This window comes from Salvelinus alpinus, chromosome 9 (assembly GCF_045679555.1).
Source record: "Salvelinus alpinus chromosome 9, SLU_Salpinus.1, whole genome shotgun sequence".
Classification (NCBI taxonomy): Eukaryota; Metazoa; Chordata; class Actinopteri; order Salmoniformes; family Salmonidae; genus Salvelinus; species Salvelinus alpinus.
The window spans coordinates 4,605,130-4,628,306 of NC_092094.1; the positions used below are offsets into that span (position 1 = coordinate 4,605,130).

General features: G+C 44.0%; 1 protein-coding gene across 1 annotated transcript; it reads right to left on the reverse strand.

Moving 5' to 3' along the window:
- Positions 1-306: 306 nt before the first annotated feature.
- On the reverse strand, positions 307-22,133 carry LOC139584183 (ATP-dependent Clp protease ATP-binding subunit clpX-like, mitochondrial). The gene is made up of 15 exons (XM_071415734.1): positions 21,940-22,133; positions 21,405-21,473; positions 20,759-20,919; positions 20,189-20,306; positions 19,854-20,008; positions 15,844-15,994; positions 15,133-15,174; positions 12,808-12,984; positions 12,531-12,695; positions 10,981-11,069; positions 6,785-6,949; positions 5,087-5,386; positions 2,857-2,949; positions 2,519-2,625; positions 307-829 (listed from the first exon to the last, which is right to left on the reverse strand). The coding sequence occupies exons 2-15, from the start codon at positions 21,457-21,459 to the stop codon at positions 733-735; spliced, it is 1,875 nt and encodes a 624-aa protein (XP_071271835.1). The 5' UTR covers positions 21,460-21,473; positions 21,940-22,133; the 3' UTR covers positions 307-732.
- Positions 22,134-23,177: the final 1,044 nt, after the last annotated feature.

A 23,177-nucleotide genomic window follows, 5' to 3' on the forward strand; every position in this document is an offset into this window, starting at 1 on the left:
CTGGCTGATCCCATTCATGTTATATGTTTCCCTGTCTGATCCCATTCACGTTATATGTTTCCCTGGCTGATCCCATTCATGTTATATGTTTCCCTGGCTGATCCCATTCATGTTATATTTGTTTCCCTGGCTGATCCCATTCACGTTATATTTGTTTCCCTGGCTGATCCCATTCATGTTATATTTGTTTCCCTGACTGACCCCATTCATGTTATGTTTGCCTGGCTGATCCCATTCACGTTATGTGTGTTTCCTTTGCCACTTCAACCTGCCATCATCCCAACACAACAGGAAAGAACACAATCACCTACTTAAAATCATTTAGAATACAAATTGCATTCTCTTAAGATAGATAAAAGGCAATTCCCAAAGATGGAAAATATATATATACACTATTAAAAAAAAGAAAAGGTCCACGTTGTTAGTGACCCTTCAATTCATAATTAAACAACTACCACTTGATTCACAGGACCAAGAGGTATTTACAGATCTCACATCCTAGTTGTTCCTTATGAAAACACTTTGAGAGAGAGAGAAAGGTCAAGAAACGGTTTCATCGTGTTGTAGTAGGCTCCACAGGGTCTCAGGGGCTGGATTTCGAGGAACCCACAACTGGCTTCCAAAAAAGGTTCTAGAAGGTGTTCTAATGATTCTAGATTACACTGTGTGTAAATTCTGTAGCAGTTCTTGAAAATGAGTTTCAGTAAAATAAAAAGGTCAAGGTGGATCAGATCAGTTGTTAGCTGCTGCTGCGTCCACCTGTCTGGGCCAGTTCTCCTCTTCAATACCAGAGTCATAGTCCTCCTCTGCTGCCTCCTTCACTGGAGCCCTGGTAATATAAAAGTTACATTTTAAGCATTTAGCAAACACTCTTTGGGTTAGGTACGCGCACAGAGACAGAGTATTAGTGGTTGTGGAGCCAAGGTACGGTCTGTGGAGATGTTGGGAACATGACTGAAACCTGACCCTGAAGTTCCCATGTACTCAGTGTTCTGTTCATAACATAAAGTACCAGTCAAAAGTTTGGACACGCCTACTCATTCAAGGGTTTTTCTGATTTTTTAAAACTATTTTCTACATTGTCGAATAATAGTGAAGACATCAAAACCATGAAATAACACATATGGGATTATGTAGTAACCCAAAAAAGTGTTAAAATCTATTTTGATTTGTTTATTTGAGATTCTTCAAAGTAGCCCACCCTTTACCTTGATGACACCTTTGCACACTCCTGGCATTCTCTCAACCAGCTTCATGAGGTAGTCACCTGGAATGCATGTCAATTAACAGTTGTGCCTTTTGTGGAATTTCTTTCCTTCTTAATGCATTTGAGCCAATCAGTTGTGTTGTGACAAGGTAGGGGTGGTATACAGAAGATAGCCCTATTTGGTAAAAGACCAAGTCCATATTATGGCAAGAACAGCTCAAATAAGCAAAGAGAAACTACAGTCCATCATTACTTTAAGACATGAAGGTCAATTCGGAAAATGTCAAGAACTTTGAATGTTTCTTCAAGTGCAGTCACAAAAACCATGAAGTGCTATGATGAAACTAACGCTCATGAGGACCGCCACAGGGAAGGAAGACCCAGAGTTACCAGCCTCAGAAATTGCAGCCTAAATAAACGCTTCACAGAGTTCAAGTAACAGACACATCACAACATCAACTGTAAAGAGGAGACTGAGTGAATCAGACCTACATGGTCAAATTACTATTAAGAAACCACTACTAAAGGACACCAATAAAAAGAAGAGACTTTCTTGGGCCAAGAAACACGAGCAATGGACATTAAACCGGTGGAAATGTGTCCTTTGGTCTTATGAGTCCAAATTTTAGATTTTTGGTTCCAACTGCAGTGTCTCTGTGAGAAGCAGAATGTGGTTCCCACTGTGAAGCATGGAGGAAGTGCTGTGATGATGTGCTTTGCTGGCGACACTGTCAGTGATTTATTTATAATTCAAGGCACACTTAACCAGCATGGCTAACACAGCATTCTGCAGTGATACACCATCCCATCTGGTTTGTGCTTAGTGGGACTATAATTTGTTTTTCAACAGGACAGTGACCCAACACACACCTCCAGGCTGTGTAAGGGCTATTTGACCAAGAAGGAGAGTGATGGAGTGCTGCATCAGATAACCTGGTCTCCAAAATAACCCGACCTCAATATATTTTCATTTGTTTCACACTTTTTTGCTTACAACATGATTCCATATGTGTTATTTCATAGTTTTGACGTCTTCCCTATTATTCTACAATGTAGAAAATAGTAAAAATAAAGAAAGAAAAAAATAAAACCTTGAATGAGTAGGTGTGTCCACACATTTGACTTGTACTGTACCTCTGGCATGATGAAACCAACAGACTGCTATGGTTGTTATTCATCTATTAAAATGTAACTTTTACTTAACTAGGAAAGTCATTTAATCCTGGCCTGGCAAGAGATAAATACAGCAATAAACAAAACACACTACGAAGCCAATCAGTGACAATAAGAACCAAACAGGTGCTGACTAACCTGACGTATTGTGGTTCTGATTTGCCCTGGACGACGTCCTTGGTTAACTCCACAGACATGATGTCTGAACAGGGCACCTCGAACATGGGCTCCAGAAGAAGCTTCTCCTGTATTAAAAAGAGAAGAAGAAAAAAGACATTTCACACAGTAGTGTCAGAAAACTGAAACAAGACATGGTATAGGAATTAATTTCCCCTTCATTACACTGTCACAAAAGTCACTAGAAATATCACTTAGATTTACCATCAGCAACTGAATCCATTGTTTTGTATATTGTTACTGCTGATAAAGACTCAAATACCCAACTTCTAGGAATTGAGCACATTGTATTGACTGACCATGATGGACCTCAGGCCTCGGGCTCCTGTCTTCCTGTCCAGAGCCAGCTTGGCGATGGCCCTCAGAGCATCTGTGGTTACATTCAGTTCACACTGGAACAATCAGAGAGAGAGAGAGGAACACAGGAGGTTAAAACAGGAACCGAGACACAGAGGCAGAGCGAATGTGATATGCACATCCAAAGACGTGGGCTAGACTAAACATGACAAACACATCCTTGATAATGACAATATTATGTCTAGTTTGTGTCTGCTAAGTAGCCAGCAGTCCTGTGAGCAGCTGAGAGAGAAGAGAGAAAAAAGAGAGAGAGAAAGAGAAAGAAAAGAGAGAAAAGAGAGTGAAAAAAGAAAGAGAAAGAGAGAATTCTACTCCATTAAAAAGCTAATTCAAATTGAAATACCTATTAAAATTTGGCTAAAACTAATTGAATATGTCATTGAACCAATTGCACTTTATGGCAGCGAGGTGTGGGGTCCACTTGCAAAACAAGATTTTATCAAATGGGACAAACACCCAATTGAAACCCTGCATGCAGAGTTCTGTAAGATTCTCCTACATGTCCAGAGGAAAACTACAAACAATGCATGCAGGGCAGAATTAGGCCAATATCCACTAATAATACAAACTAAAAGAAGAGCAATTAAGTTTTGGAAAACACCTAAAATACAGTTACCCCCTCTCATATCATTACCAAGCCCTGCAATGCCAAGAGCTGAGAAAAGAAGAGAGTCCCCTCATCCAGCTGGTCCTGAGTTCACAAACCTGTTCTACTAACACACTGAAGCCTCAGGACCAGAACATCCAAATTACAACACAGTCAAAACAAAACTACATTGCTTATTGGGAAACACAGCACTGCATTTTGCTTTGTGTTTGTGCTTATCTGGCCCTAAATCGACAGTACACTGTGGCTAAATATTTGACCATGGTTACTGATCAAAACCTTAGAAAAACCTTGACAAAGTACAGGCTCAGTGAGTACAGCCTTGCCATTGAGAAGGGTAGACACAGGAAAACATGGCTCCCTGTAGAGGAAAGGCTGTGCAACCACTGCACAACAGCAGAACCTGAGACGGAGCTGCATTTCCTGACAAAATGTCAAAAATATAAAACAATTAGAGAGTGCAATTTTCTCAAATTTGAAACCCTTATTCAAGGTTTCTCTGCGTCCTGTTGGGGGAGGACGCAGAGAGCTGTGGGTTGGCAGCGCACTACATTGCTGCCTGCCATAAAATGAGGGACAGTGTCTGACAGACCAATCAACCTGCACATGTCCTCTACTGTATGTTTATTGTTATTGTTGAATGTATGGTTATTTTGACACTTGGTTATTGTTGTTATATATATATATATTGTTGTTATATATAATATATATATATTTACTATATATATATATAGTAAATATCCCAAATAAGCTTTGGCAATATGTACATTGTTACCTCATGCCAATAAAGCAAATTGAATTGAATTGAAAAAGAGAAAGAGACAGAGAGAGAAAGACAGAGAGAGAAAGACAGAGAGAGAAAGACAGAGAGAGAAAGACAGACAAAGACAGACAGACAGACAGACAAAGACAGAGAGAGAAAGACAGACAGACAGACAGACAGACAGACAGAGAGAGAAAGACAGACAGACAAAGACAGACAGAGACAGACAGAGAAAGACAGACAGACAAAGACAGACAGACAGACAGACAGACAGACAGAGAGAGAAAGACAGACAGACAGAGAGAGAAAGACAGACAGACAGAGAGAGAAAGACAGACAGACAGAGAGAGAAAGACAGACAGACAGACAGACAGAGAGAGAAAGACAGACAGACAGACAGAGAGAGAAAGACAGACAGACAGACAGAGAGAGAAAGACAGAGAGAGAAAGACAGACAGACAGACAGACAGACAGACAGACAGACAGACAGACAGACAGACAGACAGACAGACAGACAGACAGACAGACAGACAGACAGACAGACAGAGAGAGAGAGAGAGAGGGAGAGAGGGAGAGAGGGAGAGAGAGAGAGACAGAGAGAGACAGAGAGAGACAGAGAGAGACAGAGCTTGTAGATTCTCAGCAGTATAAATGTTCTCCCAGTCCTGAGAAAGGACTTTCCTTCCTCACCTTGTCCATGCTGAAAAGAGCCTGGTACAGAGACTACTACTACTTTAAAATACTTTTAAAGCAATCCCCACAACTTTACTTCATGTAAAGTTACCATCACGTTACTACTAACCTTGTCCATGCTGAACAGGGCCTGGTACTGGGGTATGACAGCGTTGCGTGGTTCTGTCAGGATACGGACCAGAGTTTTTTCATCCAGACTGTGCAGAGGCACCACCACAGGCAGACGCCCCACAAACTCCGGGATCATCCCAAACTCAATGAGGTCCCGGGCCTCCACGAGCTTCAGCAGCCGGTCCTTCTCCTCCATCTCTGCCACCATGTCCGTCTGTTCACTGCTGTTAGCTTGGTCAGCTGCCGCCGCCGCACGGCGACCCTTACCCATGTTGGATGGTGTGCCAAAGCCCAGGTACTAGAAGAAAAACATAGAGCGAGGTAACAACAGGTACTACATAGGCGGAGGGGGACCAGGGAGGAGAGGGTTAAGGAAAACGCAAGTGGTCTAAAGCACTGAAGAAATGAGACGTCATCTGCAGAGGCCTAGACATTCATGTTCCATTGATGAAAATACTACATTTTAAAAGCAGTAATCAGAAGTTGAAACAATAACATATTTGTTTATATCCCTGTTAGTGAGCATTTCTCCTTTGCCAAGATAATCCATCCACCTGACAGGTTTGGCATATCAACAAGTTGATTAAACAGCATGATCATTACACAAGTACACCTTGTGCTGGGGACAATAAAAGGCTACTTTAAAATGTGAAGTTGTGTCACAACACAATGCCACAGATGTCTCAAATTGAGGGAGCGTGCAACTGGCATGCTGACTGCAGGAATGTCCACTAGAGCTGTTGCTAGAGAATTTAATGTTAATTTCTCCACCATAAGCCACCTCCATCATCATTTTATAGAATTTGTCAGTACGTCCAACCGGCCTCACAACCACAGACCACGTGTAACCACGCCAGCCCAGGACCTCCACATCTGGGCTTCTTCACCTGCAGGATCGTCTGAGACCAGCCACCCAGACAGCTGATGAAACTGTGGATTTGCACAACCAAAGAATTTCTGCACAAACTGTCAGAAACCGTCTCAGGGAAGCTCATCTGCGTGCTCGTCGTCCTCACCAGGGTCTTGACCTGACTGGTAAAACGTTGAAATTGTTGCATGTTGGGTTTATATTTTTGTTCAGAGCAGGTTCTGATGGGATACGACTGTTGAACTCATGAGGTATTTATTTAGTTATATTTTTCAAGAATCAATGGGTACATATTATTAAAATATTATTAAAATGGATGTAGGCCTCCCGGGTGGAGGGTTTGGCCGGCAGGGATATCCTTGTCTCATCGCACACCAGCGACGGGCCGGGCGCAGTGCACGCTGACACGGTCGCCAGGTGTACGGTGTTTCCTCCGACACATTGGTGCGGCTGGCTTCCCGGGTTGGATGCGCGCTGTGTTAAGAAGCAGTGCGGCCTGGTTGGGTTGTGTTTCGGAGGACGCATGGCTTTCGACCTTCGTCTCTCCCGAGCCCGTACGGGAGTTGTAGCGATGAGACAAGACAGTAACGACTAACAATTGGATACCACGAAATTGGGGAGAAAAAGGGAGTAAAAAAAAAGATAGATGTAGGAACTGCACTTAAAATTGACAAATGAGTAAACTAAGATTGCTCAGACTAGAGATACTCAACTGACCGAGTCTCTTTATAAAACCAGTGAACAGAGTAAATAGTCAAAGAACTGCAGCCATTTTACAGTTGTGGGTCGATACAAAAAAGGGGGAAATTATATATTTTTCTCGCTAACCTTTTCATTCTTTCGTCTGCTGACGACTCTGTCGAGTCCGTTGAAGGCTCCTGACGCTACGAACAGGATGTTAGTGGTGTCCACCTGCACCGTCTCTCCTCTCAACTTCCTGGAGTTCTTCTCTGGAACGTTCACGATCGTGCCCTCCAGGAGTTTCAGCAGGCCCTATATTCAAAAACACACGACGTCAATCACTAATACATCCCATACCACTAGGTAAACGCTCTACAACAGGGTCGCCCAACTGGCCCCTAAAGTTTACAGAGAAAAAAATAAAAAAATAAATGTAATGTACAAATTTCATTGTTGGATATAAAAGACTGTAAAACCCCACGAAATCAGCTACAAGTGTCATCTGTTCAAGCATTTCCACACATAATAGAAAAACATGATTGTTTATAAAATGTAATCAAGGTTTGAAATGATTATGTTTTAGTCAAACATCTCTCTTTGGGCTTCTTTCAGTCAATTCACATTCTACAAATGATTTGTAATTATGTTCTGCCCCCCCCCCCCGACCATCTGCTCAACAAAAAACATCTCGCGGCTGAATCTAGTAGGCGATCCCTGCTCTACAAGCATCAAGGATCCTGGCTGTGAGGTTCAAAACAAACACCACCCAGCTATAATATTGAATCGCAATAGTCATTATTACTCAAGTGTAAAAATAGCTACTGTAGCTATGATGCTCACAAGGGTGACGGGCTACTGTAGCCATGACCCCCACAAGGGTGATGGGCAACTGTAGCCATGACCCCCACAAGGGTGACGGGCTACTGTAGCTATGATGCTCACAAGGGTGACGGGCTACTGTAGCCATGATCCCCACAAGGGTGACGGGCTACTGTAGCTATGATGCTCACAAGGGTGACGGGCTACTGTAGCCATGATCCCCACAAGGGTGACGGGCTACTGTAGCTATGATGCTCACAAGGGTGACGGGCTACTGTAGCCATGATGCTCACAAGGGTGACGGGCTACTGTAGCCATGATGCTCACAAGGGTGACGGGCTACTGTAGCTATGATCCCCACACAAGGGTGACGGGCAACTGTAGCCATGATCCCCACAAGGGTGACGGGCTACTGTAGCCATGATCCCCACAAGGGTGACGGGCTACTGTAGCCATGATCCCCACAAGGGTGACGGGCTACTGTAGCCATGATCCCCACAAGGGTGACGGGCTACTGTAGCCATGATCCTCACAAGGGTGACGGGCTACTGTAGCCATGATCCCCACACAAGGGTGACGGGCTACCTTAGCCATGATCCCCACAAGGGTGACGGGCTACTGTAGCCATGATCCTCACAAGGGTGACGGGCTACTGTAGCCAGGACCCCCACACAAGGGTGACGGGCAACTGTAGCCATGATCCCCACAAGGGTGACGGGCTACTGTAGCCATGATCCTCACAAGGGTGACGGGCTACTGTAGCCATGATCCCCACACAAGGGTGACGGGCTACCTTAGCCATGATCCCCACAAGGGTGACGGGCTACTGTAGCCATGATCCTCACAAGGGTGACGGGCTACTGTAGCCAGGACCCCCACACAAGGGTGACGGGCTACTGTAGCCATGATCCTCACAAGGGTGACGGGCTACTGTAGCCATGACCCCCACAAGGGTGACGGGCAACTGTAGCCATGACCCCCACAAGGGTGACGGGCTACTGTAGCTATGATGCTCACAAGGGTGACGGGCTACTGTAGCCATGATCCCCACACAAGGGTGACGGGCTACTGTAGCCATGATGCTCACAAGGGTGACGGGCTACTGTAGCCAGGACCCCCACACAAGGGTGACGGGCAACTGTAGCCATGATCCCCACAAGGGTGACGGGCTACTGTAGCCATGATCCTCACAAGGGTGACGGGCTACTGTAGCCATGATCCCCACACAAGGGTGACGGGCTACCTTAGCCATGATCCCCACAAGGGTGACGGGCTACTGTAGCCATGATCCTCACAAGGGTGACGGGCTACTGTAGCCAGGACCCCCACACAAGGGTGACGGGCTACTGTAGCCATGATCCTCACAAGGGTGACGGGCTACTGTAGCCAGGACCCCCACACAAGGGTGACGGGCTACTGTAGCCATGATCCTCACAAGGGTGACGGGCTACTGTAGCCATGACCCCCACAAGGGTGATGGGCAACTGTAGCCATGACCCCCACAAGGGTGACGGGCTACTGTAGCTATGATGCTCACAAGGGTGACGGGCTACTGTAGCCATGATCCCCACAAGGGTGACGGGCTACTGTAGCCATGATCCCCACACAAGGGTGACGGGCTACTGTAGCCATGATCCCCACACAAGGGTGACGGGCTACTGTAGCTATGATGCTCACAAGGGTGACGGGCTACTGTAGCCATGATCCTCACACAAGGGTGACGGGCTACTGTAGCCATGATCCCCACACAAGGGTGACGGGCTACTGTAGCTATGATGCTCACAAGGGTGACGGGCTACTGTAGCCATGATCCTCACAAGGGTGACGGGCTACTGTAGCCATGATCCCCACACAAGGGTGACGGGCTACTGTAGCCATGATCCTCACAAGGGTGACGGGCTACTGTAGCCATGACCCCCACAAGGGTGATGGGCAACTGTAGCCATGACCCCCACAAGGGTGACGGGCTACTGTAGCTATGATGCTCACAAGGGTGACGGGCTACTGTAGCCATGATCCCCACAAGGGTGACGGGCTACTGTAGCTATGATGCTCACAAGGGTGACGGGCTACTGTAGCCATGATCCCCACACAAGGGTGACGGGCTACTGTAGCCATGACCCCCACAAGGGTGACGGGCTACTGTAGCCATGATCCTCACAAGGGTGACGGGCTACTGTAGCCATGACCCCCACAAGGGTGATGGGCAACTGTAGCCATGACCCCCACAAGGGTGACGGGCTACTGTAGCTATGATGCTCACAAGGGTGACGGGCTACTGTAGCCATGATCCTCACAAGGGTGACGGGCTACTGTAGCCATGACCCCCACAAGGGTGACGGGCTACTGTAGCCATGATCCTCACAAGGGTGATGGGCAACTGTAGCCATGATCCTCACACAAGGGTGATGGGCTACTGTAGCCAGGACCCCCACACAAGGGTGACGGGCTACTGTAGCCATGATCCTCACACAAGGGTGACGGGCTACTGTAGCCAGGACCCCCACACAAGGGTGACGGGCTACTGTAGCCAGGACCCCCACACAAGGGTGACGGGCTACTGTAGCCATGATGCTCACAAGGGTGACGGGCTACTGTAGCCATGATGCTCACAAGGGTCAGGTATGTAATGTTTGCGATGTACATCAGATATGTGAATAGCCATCCGTATACTGGCATGCTGCATGACACAAAGACGTTTCTAATGGATACAAATGAAGTCATCATTAGAGGCATCTAGTGGACAGGCGCACAACTGTCGCTGTAGAATAAGTTTACCAAACATTAGGAACACCTTACTAATATCGAGTTGCCACCCCCTTTTGCCCTCAGAACAGCCTCAATTGATCAGGGCAGGGGACTCCACAAGGTGTTAAAGCGTTCCACAGGGATGCTGGCCCATGTTGAGTACAATGCTTCCCACAGTTGTGTCAAGTTGGCTGGTAGACCAGTCTTGATACACACGGGAAACTGTTGAGCGTGAAAAACCCGGCAGCATTGCAGTTCTTGACACAACACCGTTCAAAGGAACTTCAATCTTTTATCTTGCCCATTCACCCTCTGAATTGCACACAATCCACGGGGGTGGCAGGTAGCCTAGTGGTTAGAGCGTTGGGCCAGTAACTGAAAGGTTGCTAGATCGAATCCCCGAGTTGACAAGGTAAAAATCTGTCGTTCTGCCCCTGAACAAGGCAGTTAACCCACTGTTCCTAGGCTGTCATTGTAAATAAGAATTTGTTCTTAACTGACCTGCCTAGTTAAAATAAAAGGTTCAATAAAACAATTGTCTCCAAACTTTTAAAACTTAAAAAAAAAGTATTTAATCTGTCTCCTCCCCTTCATCTACACTGATTGAAGTGGAATTAACAAGTGACATTAATAAGGGATCATAGCTTTCACCTGGTCAGTCTGTGTCATGGAAAGAGCAGGTGTTCTTAATGTTTTGTGTATGTCTGGACACTACTGTAAAGTTGACCAAATGACTTTCCTAAGCTTGGGATAATAAAGTAGAGTTGAGTACTGGCCTGCTGTACACCTTCTCCTCCTACGTCTCTGAGCTGGTTGATTCCAGGAACACTGCCGATCTTATCCACTTCATCCAGAAACACAATGCCTGGACAGGGAGACATTTACATTCAACTAAGGTAGGTAAAATTACTTTCAGTGCCTTCGTGAAATTATTCATACCCCTTGACCTTATTCAACATTTTGTTGTGTTACAGCCTGAATTCAAAATGGTTTAAATAAAACATTTTCTTCTCACTGATCTACCCCATAATGACAAAGTGAAAACATGTTTTTAGAAATCTTTTGAATATATTGAAAATAAAATACAGAAATATCTAATTTACATAAGTATTCACACCCCTGATTCAATACATGTTAGAATCACATTTGGCAGTGATTACAGATGTGAGGCTTTCTGGGTAAATCTCTAAGAGCATTGCACGATATTTACACATTCTTTTTTTAATTCTTTAAACTCTGTGAAGTTGGTTGTTTATCATTGATAGACAGCCCTGTTCAAGTCTTGCCATAGATTTTAAAACTGATTTAAGTCAAAACTAACTAGGCCATTCAATGTCGTCTTGGGAAGCAACTCCACTGTCGATGTGACCTTGTATTTTAAATTACCTTCCTGCTGAAAGGTGAATTTGTCTTCCAGTGTCTGTTGGAAAGCAGACTGAACCAGGTTTTCCTCAAGGATTTTGCCTGTGATTAGCTCTATTCCATTTATTTTAATCCTAAAAAATAAAATAAAAATCCCTCGTCCTTGTCAATGACATCCTCAGTTTTCTATCACAGCCATTGAACTCTGTAACTGTTTTAAAAAGTCACCATTGGTATCATGATTAAATCCCTGAGCGGTTTCCTTCCTCTCCGACAACTGAGTTAGGAAGGACGCCTGTATCTTTGTAGTGACCGGGTGTATTGATACACCATCCAAAGTGTAATTAATAACGTCACCATGCTCAAAGGGATATTCAATGTTTACTTTTAATTTTAACCAATAGATGCCCTTCTTTGCGAGGCATTTGAGAACCTCCCTGGTCTTTGTGGTTGAATCTGTGTTTGAAATTCATTGTTCGACTGAGTGACCTCAAAGATAATTGTATGTGTGGGGTACAGAGATGAGGTAGTCCACTTTGACATTACGGGGCATTGTGGGTAGGCCAGTGACACAAAATCTAAATGTAATCCATTTTAAATTCAGGCTGTAACACAACAAAAAAGTCAAGGAGTGTGAATATCCTTCTTGAAGGCTCTTTAAATATCCCAGAAACACAATGTCTGTACATGCAAACCACATCTTTAGTGACATAGATGGTCATTATATTGAACAGATATACATGTTGTACAAATGTGATTAAGATCAATTTGCATAATAAGATTGCTTTGTTTATTTGAACCACAAGAGAATAGTGAATTCTCATCCGCAAAAAAAATAAAAATAATATATATATATATTCCCTGCATCAGACTACTCACAATTTACAAAGTACTGTCCATGAAAAGCATTACAGAATTATTGAAGTCCTGAAGATACAGAAAACAGTGTTTGTGAGCCACCCACCTTGCTGTGCTTTATCCACAGAGTAGTTGGCATCCTGCAGCAGCTTGGCGATAACAGACTCAATGTCCTCCCCCACATAGCCAGCCTGGGTCAAGGTGGTACAATCACAGATGGCAAAAGGTACATCTAGACACTTGGCCAGGGTCTGAGCCAACAATGTCTTGCCTGGGAAATATAGTGAGGAATATTTTTTTGAATGGACATGAGACAAGGATATATTTCACATCATCAGTAAGTTGTTTTTGGACAACAACAACAAAAATAATAGTTGACTAACCTGATCCGGTTGGGCCTAACAGCACGATGTTGCTCTTCTCCAGTTTGATGTCAGTGTGAGTAGAGTCTAACACGTCCCCGCCCCTCTTCTCCTGAGGAGCCTGCCGAGTGGCTTGCTGCTGCATGGAGGCTCCCAGAGCGTTGCCATGGGGACTGATCCCTGCTATCTGAAGGAGTTCTACAATGACAAATGTAAACAAAAACAGTCCTATTGTATATTTGGGTTCAGATTTGGCAGCAGGACAGTGGTGAATTCTAGCCTGGTCCCAGATCTGTTTGTGCTCTTGCTAAATATCAACTCCATTGTGGTGCTTGTCAAGCTCGTTTGGCATGACTGATTCCATAAGGAGTTGGCGAGAGGGCAGAAACACATTTGCCCCCAGGCTAGGGAAAACACATTTTTGGATTTCCCCATCTCTCATGGCAATGTCCAGGCACAAAAACATAACTTTTCCAAACAGGATATGCAATGTTGGTCTACTGTGACCTGGCAACTTGAGTCGTACTACACATCTCTACTGTATTAAATTGTATTATAATGTACGCTCAGTGTACAAAACATTAAGAACACCTGCTCTTTCCATAACAGACTGACCAGGTGAATCCAGGTGAAAGCTATGATCCCTTATTAACGTCACCTGTTAAATCCACTTCAATCAGTGTAGATGAAGGGGAGGGGACGGGTTAAAGAAGGATTTTTAAGCCTTGAGATATGGATTGTGTATGTGTGCCATTCAGAGGGTGAACGGGCAAGACAAATGATTGGCAGTGTATGGTAGTAGGTGCCAGGCACACCGGTTTGGGTCAAGAACTGCAACGCTGCTGGATTTTCCCACACTCAACAGTTTCCCGTGTGTATCAAGAATGGTCCACCACCCAAAAGACAGCCAGCCAACTTGACAACTGTGGGAAGCATTGAAGTCAACATGGGCCAGCATCCCTGTGGAACACTTTAGACACCTTGTAGAGTCCCATGCCCTGACGAATTGAGGCTGTTCTGAGGGCAAAAGCAGGGGTGGCAACTAAATATTAGGAAGGTGTTGTGAGGGAAAGTGTTATGTTTGTGAATCAAATCAACGCTACTTTTCTAATAACCAATTAGATGGGTTCATGCAGGTGACTGACTCATCGTGTATGGAGGAATCCTCACTTGGCAGTATGCCCAGAATATTGCAATGGGAACAACCAAGGTATGTCAGTTTCAAGGTCTCAACTTGAGTGAGAGAGAGTGTGAGAGAGAGTGTGAGAGAGAGTGTGAGAGAGAGAGAGAGAGAGAGAGAGTGAGAGTGAGAGTGAGTGAGAGTGAGAGTGAGTGAGAGACTCGTGAGGCATTGGTCAGTCACATGTGCGAGCCACCGGTAATTAATTAATTATGCTAAATCATGCAAATATAACTTGTCTGTGTATAGCTGTATATAAGGCAACTTGTTGGGACTGCCCCAGCAGAGCTCCTGATGTTGAAACCTTTTTATTTTAACTAGGCAAGTCAGTTAAGAACAAAATTCTTATTTACAATGACGGCCTACCGGGGAACAGTGGGATAACTGCCTTGTTCAGGGGGCAAAACGACAGATTTTTTTTTACCTTGTCAGGTTCGGGGATTTGATCGGTTACTGGCCCAACGCTCTATCCACTAGGCTACCTGCCGCCCAGCTTGCTGATAACAAAGAGTGATTCATTTAAGATTGACGTCAGAGGTCCCCGGTGTTGAATTCCCACCGCAGTGTTCTTATTGTTTTGTACACGCCGTGTACAACACATTTGTGTCCCGCGTTCTTCAGTTCTCCAGGCATGATATTACATCATCTAGGCTCTCTAGTTATAAATGTGAAGTATCAGTATCTGTGGTGCTGCCGTCACTGCAATAGGTCAAAGTTCAAATCTAAAAATACATGTGCTCTGCTCTACTGGGAGCCAGTGTGTATTCAACATCCTTTCAAATACTTAATATGGGCTTCCTGTTTGGCTCAGTTGGTAGAGCATGGGGGCCGCCCCCACAGACGTGTCACATTTCTGTTTTAACCCGAAACTGCCACAACGGATTAAATTAGTCAAAGGATTAGTGATGATTAGTTGACTAATTGAAATCAGGTGTGAAAGTTTAGGATAAACTTTTTTATTTTTTTATTTAACACACCCTAAAAACAATAAGTCATTAACAACAAGAGAAGTTAAATCTGTAAACTTCAGCATGTGTGTAATTCTTGAAAAAAAACATAAAATAATTATATACAAAACAGAATGCTCCAATCAAAAACGTGACATGTTTAAAAAACCTGCCAATGATACGAAGCTATGGTAACAGAGGACCAATCAAATCACTTACTGGTGAATCTGTACTCATCCTCCCGCCTTCTCATCTCGAGCTCTACAGAGGATGACAAAGTACTCAAAATCAACATGATCACAGCCAGATTAACACATCATCACTACAGTTCTGCAAGGAGGAATCAGATTCCACTGTTGTTTGTTTGTTTGTTTGTTAGTAAATCATCACCTTGTTAATAAATCCATTATAAATCATCCATTTAAAAACAGTGAAATGTGGGTGTAAAAGGTAAATCATTGAACAAATGCCAAATTACACCAACGAGAGCACCTTGAGGTGACAGACATGAACAGGAACTGAACAGGTGTTTCAGCACATTCTAGAAAACAGTGGTTGGGTCTTTGTTGCCTACTGAAATTCTACTATTCAGGAAGTAAGCCAACTTAAATTTTTATCCGGTCTACGTTTCCTGGAAACTGATGGCCGGGGTGACAATTACAAACATTTAAAACAAACAAAAGGCCTGTAGCTGACTGAACTCTGCTAACCTCGTGGTGTCAGAACTACTATAGTTAACAGTAGACTACAATGACCACGTGGTGTCAGAACTACTATAGCTAACAGTAGACTACAATGACCACGTGGTGTCAGAACTACTATAGCTAACAGACTACAATGACCACGTGGTGTCAGAACTACTATAGCTAATGTATAGCTAATATAGCTAGTGAGGCCTGTTTCTAACTAACACTAGACTGCACTACTGACCTCGTGGAGTGAGCGAGGCCTGTTTCTCCACCTGTCTGTTCCCAGCAGGGATGTTGTTGTAGATTCTCTTGTAGTGATTATACACAGCTACCGCCAGCACCTTCTTAGCATAGGACTGACCCACTACGTACTTGTCCAGGTAGGCATAGATCTGAAAAGACAGGTTCACTGACATTTACAATAAGACCTTTATAACGTGGTCATACAAGTTATAAAAGGAAAGGAATTGTTTCATAATGCATTATACTGTATCTCCGGGCTTTAAGTAAAGTTTTCAAGCTCATGACAAGTCTTACGGTGCATTATCAATCTCCCCCCCACTAAGAATTCTATATGTTTCGTAAACAACAGGTGTAGACTAACAGTAACAAGTTTAATTACGGGTCTTTTTCCAACAATGCAGAGTAAGATAAAATATTTAATAAAAAAATAGAAATAAAATATTTAATAAAAAAAGAGAAGCCTGTGTATTACAGAAATAAGGAAGTGGATATGACGGCACGTTTTCCTTTTAAACTCGGACAAAACAGAGATGCTAGTTCTCGGTCCCAAGAAACAAAGAGATCTTCTGTCAGATGGTTGTACAGTCGTCTCAAATAAAACTGTGAAGGACCTCGGCGTTACTCTGATCTCTCTTTTTTGACAAACATATCAAGACTGTTTCAAAGGGTAGCTTTTTTCCCCCATTTTCGTAAAAATCGCTAAACCAGGAAACTTTTTTGTCCAAAAATGATGCAGAAAAGCTAATCCATGTTTTTGTCACTTCTAGGTTAGACTACTGCAATGCTCTACTTTCCGGCTATAAAGCACTAGATAAAACTTCAGTTAGTGCTAAATACGGCTGCTAGAATCCTGACGAGAACTAAAACATTTAATCATATTACTCCAGTGCTAGCCTCTCTACACTGGCTTCTTGTTAAGGCAAGGGCTGATTTCAAGGTTTTACTGCTAACCTACAAAGCATTACATGGGCTTGCTCCTACCTATCTTTCTGATTTGGTCCTGCCGTACATACCTACACGTACGCTACGGTCACAAGACGCAGGCCTCCTAATTGTCCCTAGAATTCCTAAGCAAACAGCTGGAGGCTTTCTCCTATAGAGCTACATTTTTATGGAATGGTCTGCCTACCCATGTGAGAGAGACTCAGACTCGGTCTCGACCTTTAAGTCTTTATTGAAGACTCATCTCTTCAGTAGGTCCTATGATTGAGTGTAGTCTGGCCGAGAGGTGCGAAGGTGAACGGCAAGGCACAGAAGTGACGAACCGCCCTTGCTCTCCACTGGGATTCTCTGCCTCGGACCATATAACAGGAGCTGAGTCACTGGCTTACTGGTGCTCTAGGAGGGCTGCGTGACGTCGTGTCAGGCTTGAGTCACTGACTTGATCTTCCTGTCCGGGTTTTGCGCCCCCTCGGGCTCGTGCGGTGGAGGAGCTCTTCGTGGGCTATACTCAGCCTTGCCTCAGGGTAGTAAGTGGGTGGTCTGTTGATATCTCTCTAGTGGTGTGGGGACTATACTCAGCCTTGCCTCAGGGTAGTAAGTTGGTGGTCTGTTGATATCCCTCTAGTGGTGTGGGGGCTATACTCAGCCTTGCCTCAGGGTAGTAAGTTGGTGGTCTGTTGATATCTCTCTAGTGGTGTGGGGACTATACTCAGCCTTGCCTCAGGGTAGTAAGTGGGTGGTCTGTTGATATCTCTCTAGTGGTGTGGGGACTATACTCAGCCTTGCCTCAGGGTAGTAAGTTGGTGGTCTGTTGATATCCCTCTAGTGGTGTGGGGGCTATACTCAGCCTTGCCTCAGGGTAGTAAGTTGGTGGTCTGTTGATATCTCTCTAGTGGTGTGGGGACTATACTCAGCCTTGCCTCAGGGTAGTAAGTGGGTGGTCTGTTGATATCCCTCTAGTGGTGTGGGGACTATACTCAGCCTTGCCTCAGGGTAGTAAGTTGGTGGTCTGTTGATATCCCTCTAATGGTGTGGGGGCTATACTCAGCCTTGCCTCAGGGTAGTAAGTTGGTGGTCTGTTGATATCCCTCTAGTGGTGTGGGGGCTATGCTTTGGTAAAGTGGGTGGGGTTATATCCTGCCTGGTTGGCCCTGTCCGGGGGTATAGTCAGACGGGCCACAGTGTTCCCCGACCTCCCCCTGTCTCAGCCTCCAGTATCTATGCTGCAGCAGTCTATGTGCCATGGGGCTGGGTTCAGTCTGTTATATCTGGTGTAATTCTCATTTCTTATCTGGTGTCCTGTGTGATCTTAAGAACGCGCCATCTAATTCTCCCCTCCCGGAGGACGAGAGCCCTTGGACCATGCCTCTGGCTGTCCTCGTCTCCAGAGCTGCTGATCCACTTCCTGCTGTCCTACCTGGGGCTATGGAACCCTGAAACTGTTCACAGGATGTCTGGACCTGCTGTTTTCTGGTCCTGCTGTTTTCGACCCTTTGTCTCCCTCACCTGCTGTCTCAACCTCTGAATGCTCGGCTATGACATTTACTCCTAAGGTGCTGACCTGTTGCACCCTCTACAACCACTGTGATTATTATTTGACCCTGCAGGTCATCTATGAACATTTGACCAACAATCTGTCCTTAAATGGCCATGTACTCTTATAATTTCCACTTGGCACAGCCAGAAGAGGACTGGCTACCCCTCAAAGCCTGGTTCCTCTCTGAGTTTCTTCCGAGGTTCCTGCCTTTCTAGGGAGTTTTTCCTAGCCACCGTGCTTCTACATCTGCATTGCTTGCTGTTTGGGGTTATAGGCTGGGTTTCTGTACAGCACTTTGTGACATCGGCTGATGTAAAAAGGCCGATGTAAAAAGGCCTTTATAAATACATTTTGATTGAATAATGATTGATTTAAATAATGACACGAGTCATAAATACACAGTGAATAACTAATAAAAATAACATGGCAAAACAGGAAGTACTAAATCGATGTGCAGGGGTACGAGGTAATTGAGGTAGCTATGTACATATAGGTAGGGGTTTCGACTGTTCAGAATGATGATATGATACAAGGTTATGATTAATAAGTTGACTGTTTATGGATGTGATAGGTAAAGACCTTCAGAGTTTAATCCGGGAGATGGTAACTCTTTAAAGAACCGCTCGTGGTGCCCCAGATCCTAATGAGTTAATTGTTACATGATTAATTTAAAAATCAGGTAACAATTAAACATGAATAGATAAATAACAAACTAACTGTCTTCAGACGAATGTTAAAGTCAAGTCACGATAGGTGCGACTCGAGTTTCACCATCAGCTGGAAGACGGTGTCCCCTTTTGGTCAGTGTCAGCGGAGGAAAGGGAGAGCGGAGGGATGTAGAGAGACGGACCCTCAGTCTGCTGCTCTCTGCCTCTGCTGAGACGGACCCTCAGTCTGCTGCTCTCTGCCGAGACGGACCCTCAGTCTGCTGCTCTCTCCCTCCGCTGAGACGGACCCTCAGTCTGCTATTCTCTCCCTCCACTGAGACTGACCATCAGATACAGGCACCATCAGCCCAGTAAAATAAAATACTAATAATTGAAATGTATTCTCACTCAGCTGTGCCTCACAAGTAATACAACAACGGATCTATTACCGGTGTGATCATATAGCCTACCTCAATATTTGTTTATATAATTTAAAATGTTAAAATGTTATGGGATGTATTTTCTCCATTGTTCTTGATGGTAGGCCACTCTGGTAGATCTACATTATGATCAAATAGCAACAGTATCCTACTTGGCCACTGTTAAAACTGTAACTTAAAGGGTGTACCGCCTCAGTGTTGACAGTAAACGCGCTCTGGAAGTTGTACAGAATTTTCACAACGTTCACGTTTGCACTCAGCAGACCTGAAATTTGCTCAGTGCCCCCAAAATATGTAGGGAATGCATTATAGTTCCAGGTATACCTGCAGCATCATCATAGTAATTCCTGCTTGAAGATAACCATCACATCATAAAAAATAAAAAATAAAAAAACAGGAGAAAGAAGAACCAGTTCCTCTTTATGGTCATTGGTGCACGTACCTTTTTGGGTGGCGGGGGAGGTTTCTGTGTGAAGGCCATTTTGACAGCCTCACGGGGCGACTCTGCTTCTGTATTCAGACCCTTCTTAGAGTCCGTCTCAGAGAGCACCACGAAAAAGTGATGGCATTTCTCACACTTCACAAAACGTGTTGACGCTGAAAAAAAATTAATAATAATACAATTGGAAATGTTTCACTTATCCGTCTCTGATTTCATACAATAGTAGTGACAAGTCAATCATTTATACCACTGCTTTTTCTACAACTTGAATCTTTAGAAAATACAGCCTATGTGAACATCGTATCGTATCTATTTTATTTTTTAAAGGTACTCACATACAAAGGTCTCCACATGTGTACACGGGTCTCCGCATTTGGGACAGTGCAGCTGGTTACCCCCCTTCCCTGATCCACCAGAAGAGCCCGAAAGTCTCTTTGCTTCACCGACGTTCTTCTGCATATGATCAACACAAGAGAGAGAGACATACTATCATGAATGCAACACAGCAGGAAAAACAATGTAGCCACAGATAGGAGGCTATGTCGTTGTCACTTGTTGAAAACCACTGTGTATTTATTAGAAAGTCTATTATTGTGTCTTGTCACCACCAGAGATGGGGTCAATTCCATTTCAATTATGATGTCACCACCAGAGATGGGGTCAATTCCATTTCAATTATGATGTCACCACCAGAGATGAGGTCAATTCAATCAATATGTCACCACTTAGCATAAACAGATCTGGGAACAAGCCATCTTGCCACGTTGTTATATCATGTTTGGCAATGACCATAGGAGTTGGCGAGACAGCACAAACAGATCTGGGTCCAAGCTAGTCACCACTGGGTGATTCATTCTGTAAAGCAGGCAAACAGATATGTTCTAATCCAGTGGAATCACGTTTACCTTTCCACCATCGTTGGATCCATCCTTGGTTGTTCCATCTTTAGCAACGAAACATACTGCCGTTTCATGGAAGGACCTCACTCGGACTCTGGGAGGTAGGTGAGCTTCACAAGAACTAGGTCTGCTCAAAGCATAGAGTTGAATACGAGAACAAGACAGTCCTGTACAACAGAAACACCATGCAACCAAATGTTTAGGCCTATGTTTTAATAAACATAAACTTGTACTTTTTAATTTTATTTCTGGATGGCCATGATTCATATATTAGGTCAGGCCAACTTCCCCGTTCCATAGTTATAGAATGAGTCATTCTAATCCTATGCCTTGTTCCCTTCCTCCATCAGCCAATCGTTAGATCAGCCTTTCCCGGAAATCATTCATTATGACGTAGCCTACGGTGTTGTTTACAATGTCAACATCAACATTTGGTATTACGGAAATATAGCTAGCTGCCACTTGATGTGCGCTACATTTGTGACATTGTACACAATTCTCACACCAAATGTATCAATGTAATGCAACAGGACGACCTGTTTTCAAAAACTACTTAACGAGGTCAATGTCACGTAGTTTATCTAAAGACACGTTTAGATTAACGTTACTGTAGTTAACTTGACAATTTATAAAGATTGCAAAGTGTTCTTACCTCTGTGTGCTGAATTCAAGAATATCCTCACGGCCGATGTACATGTACAGGACATACTTTAGTCAAGGTCTAGCAAATAAACACAGATAAACAGGATTAACTAACCAGCATGAATCAACCCGGGCAGCTGTTAGGTACTGTAGTTACCTAGGACATAGTTAGGTAGCTAGCAAAGTAACGTTACAACACAAATCTGACGGAACTAAACTCCCTACTAACTAGTTATTCAGTTTCACCCGTCAACAAGTAGCGGGCTCAGCTACGTGACTTACAAGCTATTATACAAACAACACCCCTAGAGCTGGAAGGCCAAGGCCGGACATGGAAGCCAGTGGGGCAGATAGTTAGCTTATTTTAACTAGCAAACGCCGCTAGCGACAGAAAAACAAGTGAGCATTCCGGAAAATATGTAATTTTACTAGCTAGCCGGTGAAACATAACTAAACATGTCAACTGGCTAACGTTAGCTATGTGACCTGTTTAAGAGACGCAAAATGTGGCTTAACAATATAGTTTGCTAGCCAGCTAACTTTACCTGTCGACTCGTAAAGGAGCACGATGGAACCAAAACAAGTATTGACAGTTTCTTCCCGGAGCACAATTTCGTCGAGTCACTGCGACTCTGTAGGGTTGCAGGTCAACGATGTGATTCATACCAATGTGTCACCGTCCAGGTAGCATGGGGTAAACCGCTCCTACTCATGCCGCGTTTACGTGCTAGTCGGAACTAGGAAATTCCAGACTCGCTGATTCGTTAGACTCCACACGTGTATAACTACAGCCCAGATAGGTTCCCAACCTCATAACTAGCTAGTAATCCACTTCAGGCTTTCAATCACGTTAGAGTAGCTAGCTTGTATAACTATCTTTGCTGGCATGGTTGGAAGACTTTAGAAAAGCAACCAACAACGAAAATGTACTGAATAAGCAACACAACACAACGCAACATAACAACACAGCAACTCACAGTCCTTTCAATATTTTATCAGAGAAGCATATTTTGTTTATAAAAAAAAAAAAACATCAGTCAGGAGGATACAGACAGCTCAAACAAGAGATATTCAGAAAAATACACTTTATTTTTTATTTTTTTTACATAGAATTAAGTATAATGTTTGAAAAAGGCAATATTCTCCAATTTAAGGATGGGGCCTAGACCCCCCCCCCCCCCTGTATAAAACTAGCAATAAAGTTCAAATAATTGAGTGCCGGGTTGGCGCAAAATCTGTATCTCCGCTACGCCAGCACAATGGAAAGAGCATGCCACGGTGTGTGTAGGAGGACTATGGAAAGCCACTGGAGCAGCTAGGCTCCCGAGTGGCACAGCGGTCTAAAGTGTCACTACAGTGCCTGGTTCGAATCCAGGCTGTATCACAACCGGCTGTGATTGGGAGTCCCATAGGGCGGTGCATATTTTCATATGTTTTTTTTCTTCTTCCTGGATTGGCTTCCGCTGTGATTTTGAATGATTTAAGCGGCCTATAGGCCTATTTGTTTGGCAAGACAGCTGTGCATGGATACATCTCGCCGTAGTAGGCTGTAGGCTATGTTTTGGTTGTTTGGGTCTTCATTCACCTTTTGTTTACTGTGTTTTTAACTAGCCTAAATATAGATTGTGTCAGGCCTTTATTGATCTGATATTCTGTTTACTAGGCCTACTTGGTACCTCTGTTTTGTTCTGTTCGCATTGTTACAGAATTTAGTTTTTTTTTTCTATTTATGTTTTGAGGTCAGACTTTAGCATATGTAGTGTATCGCATGATCAAACTTTGA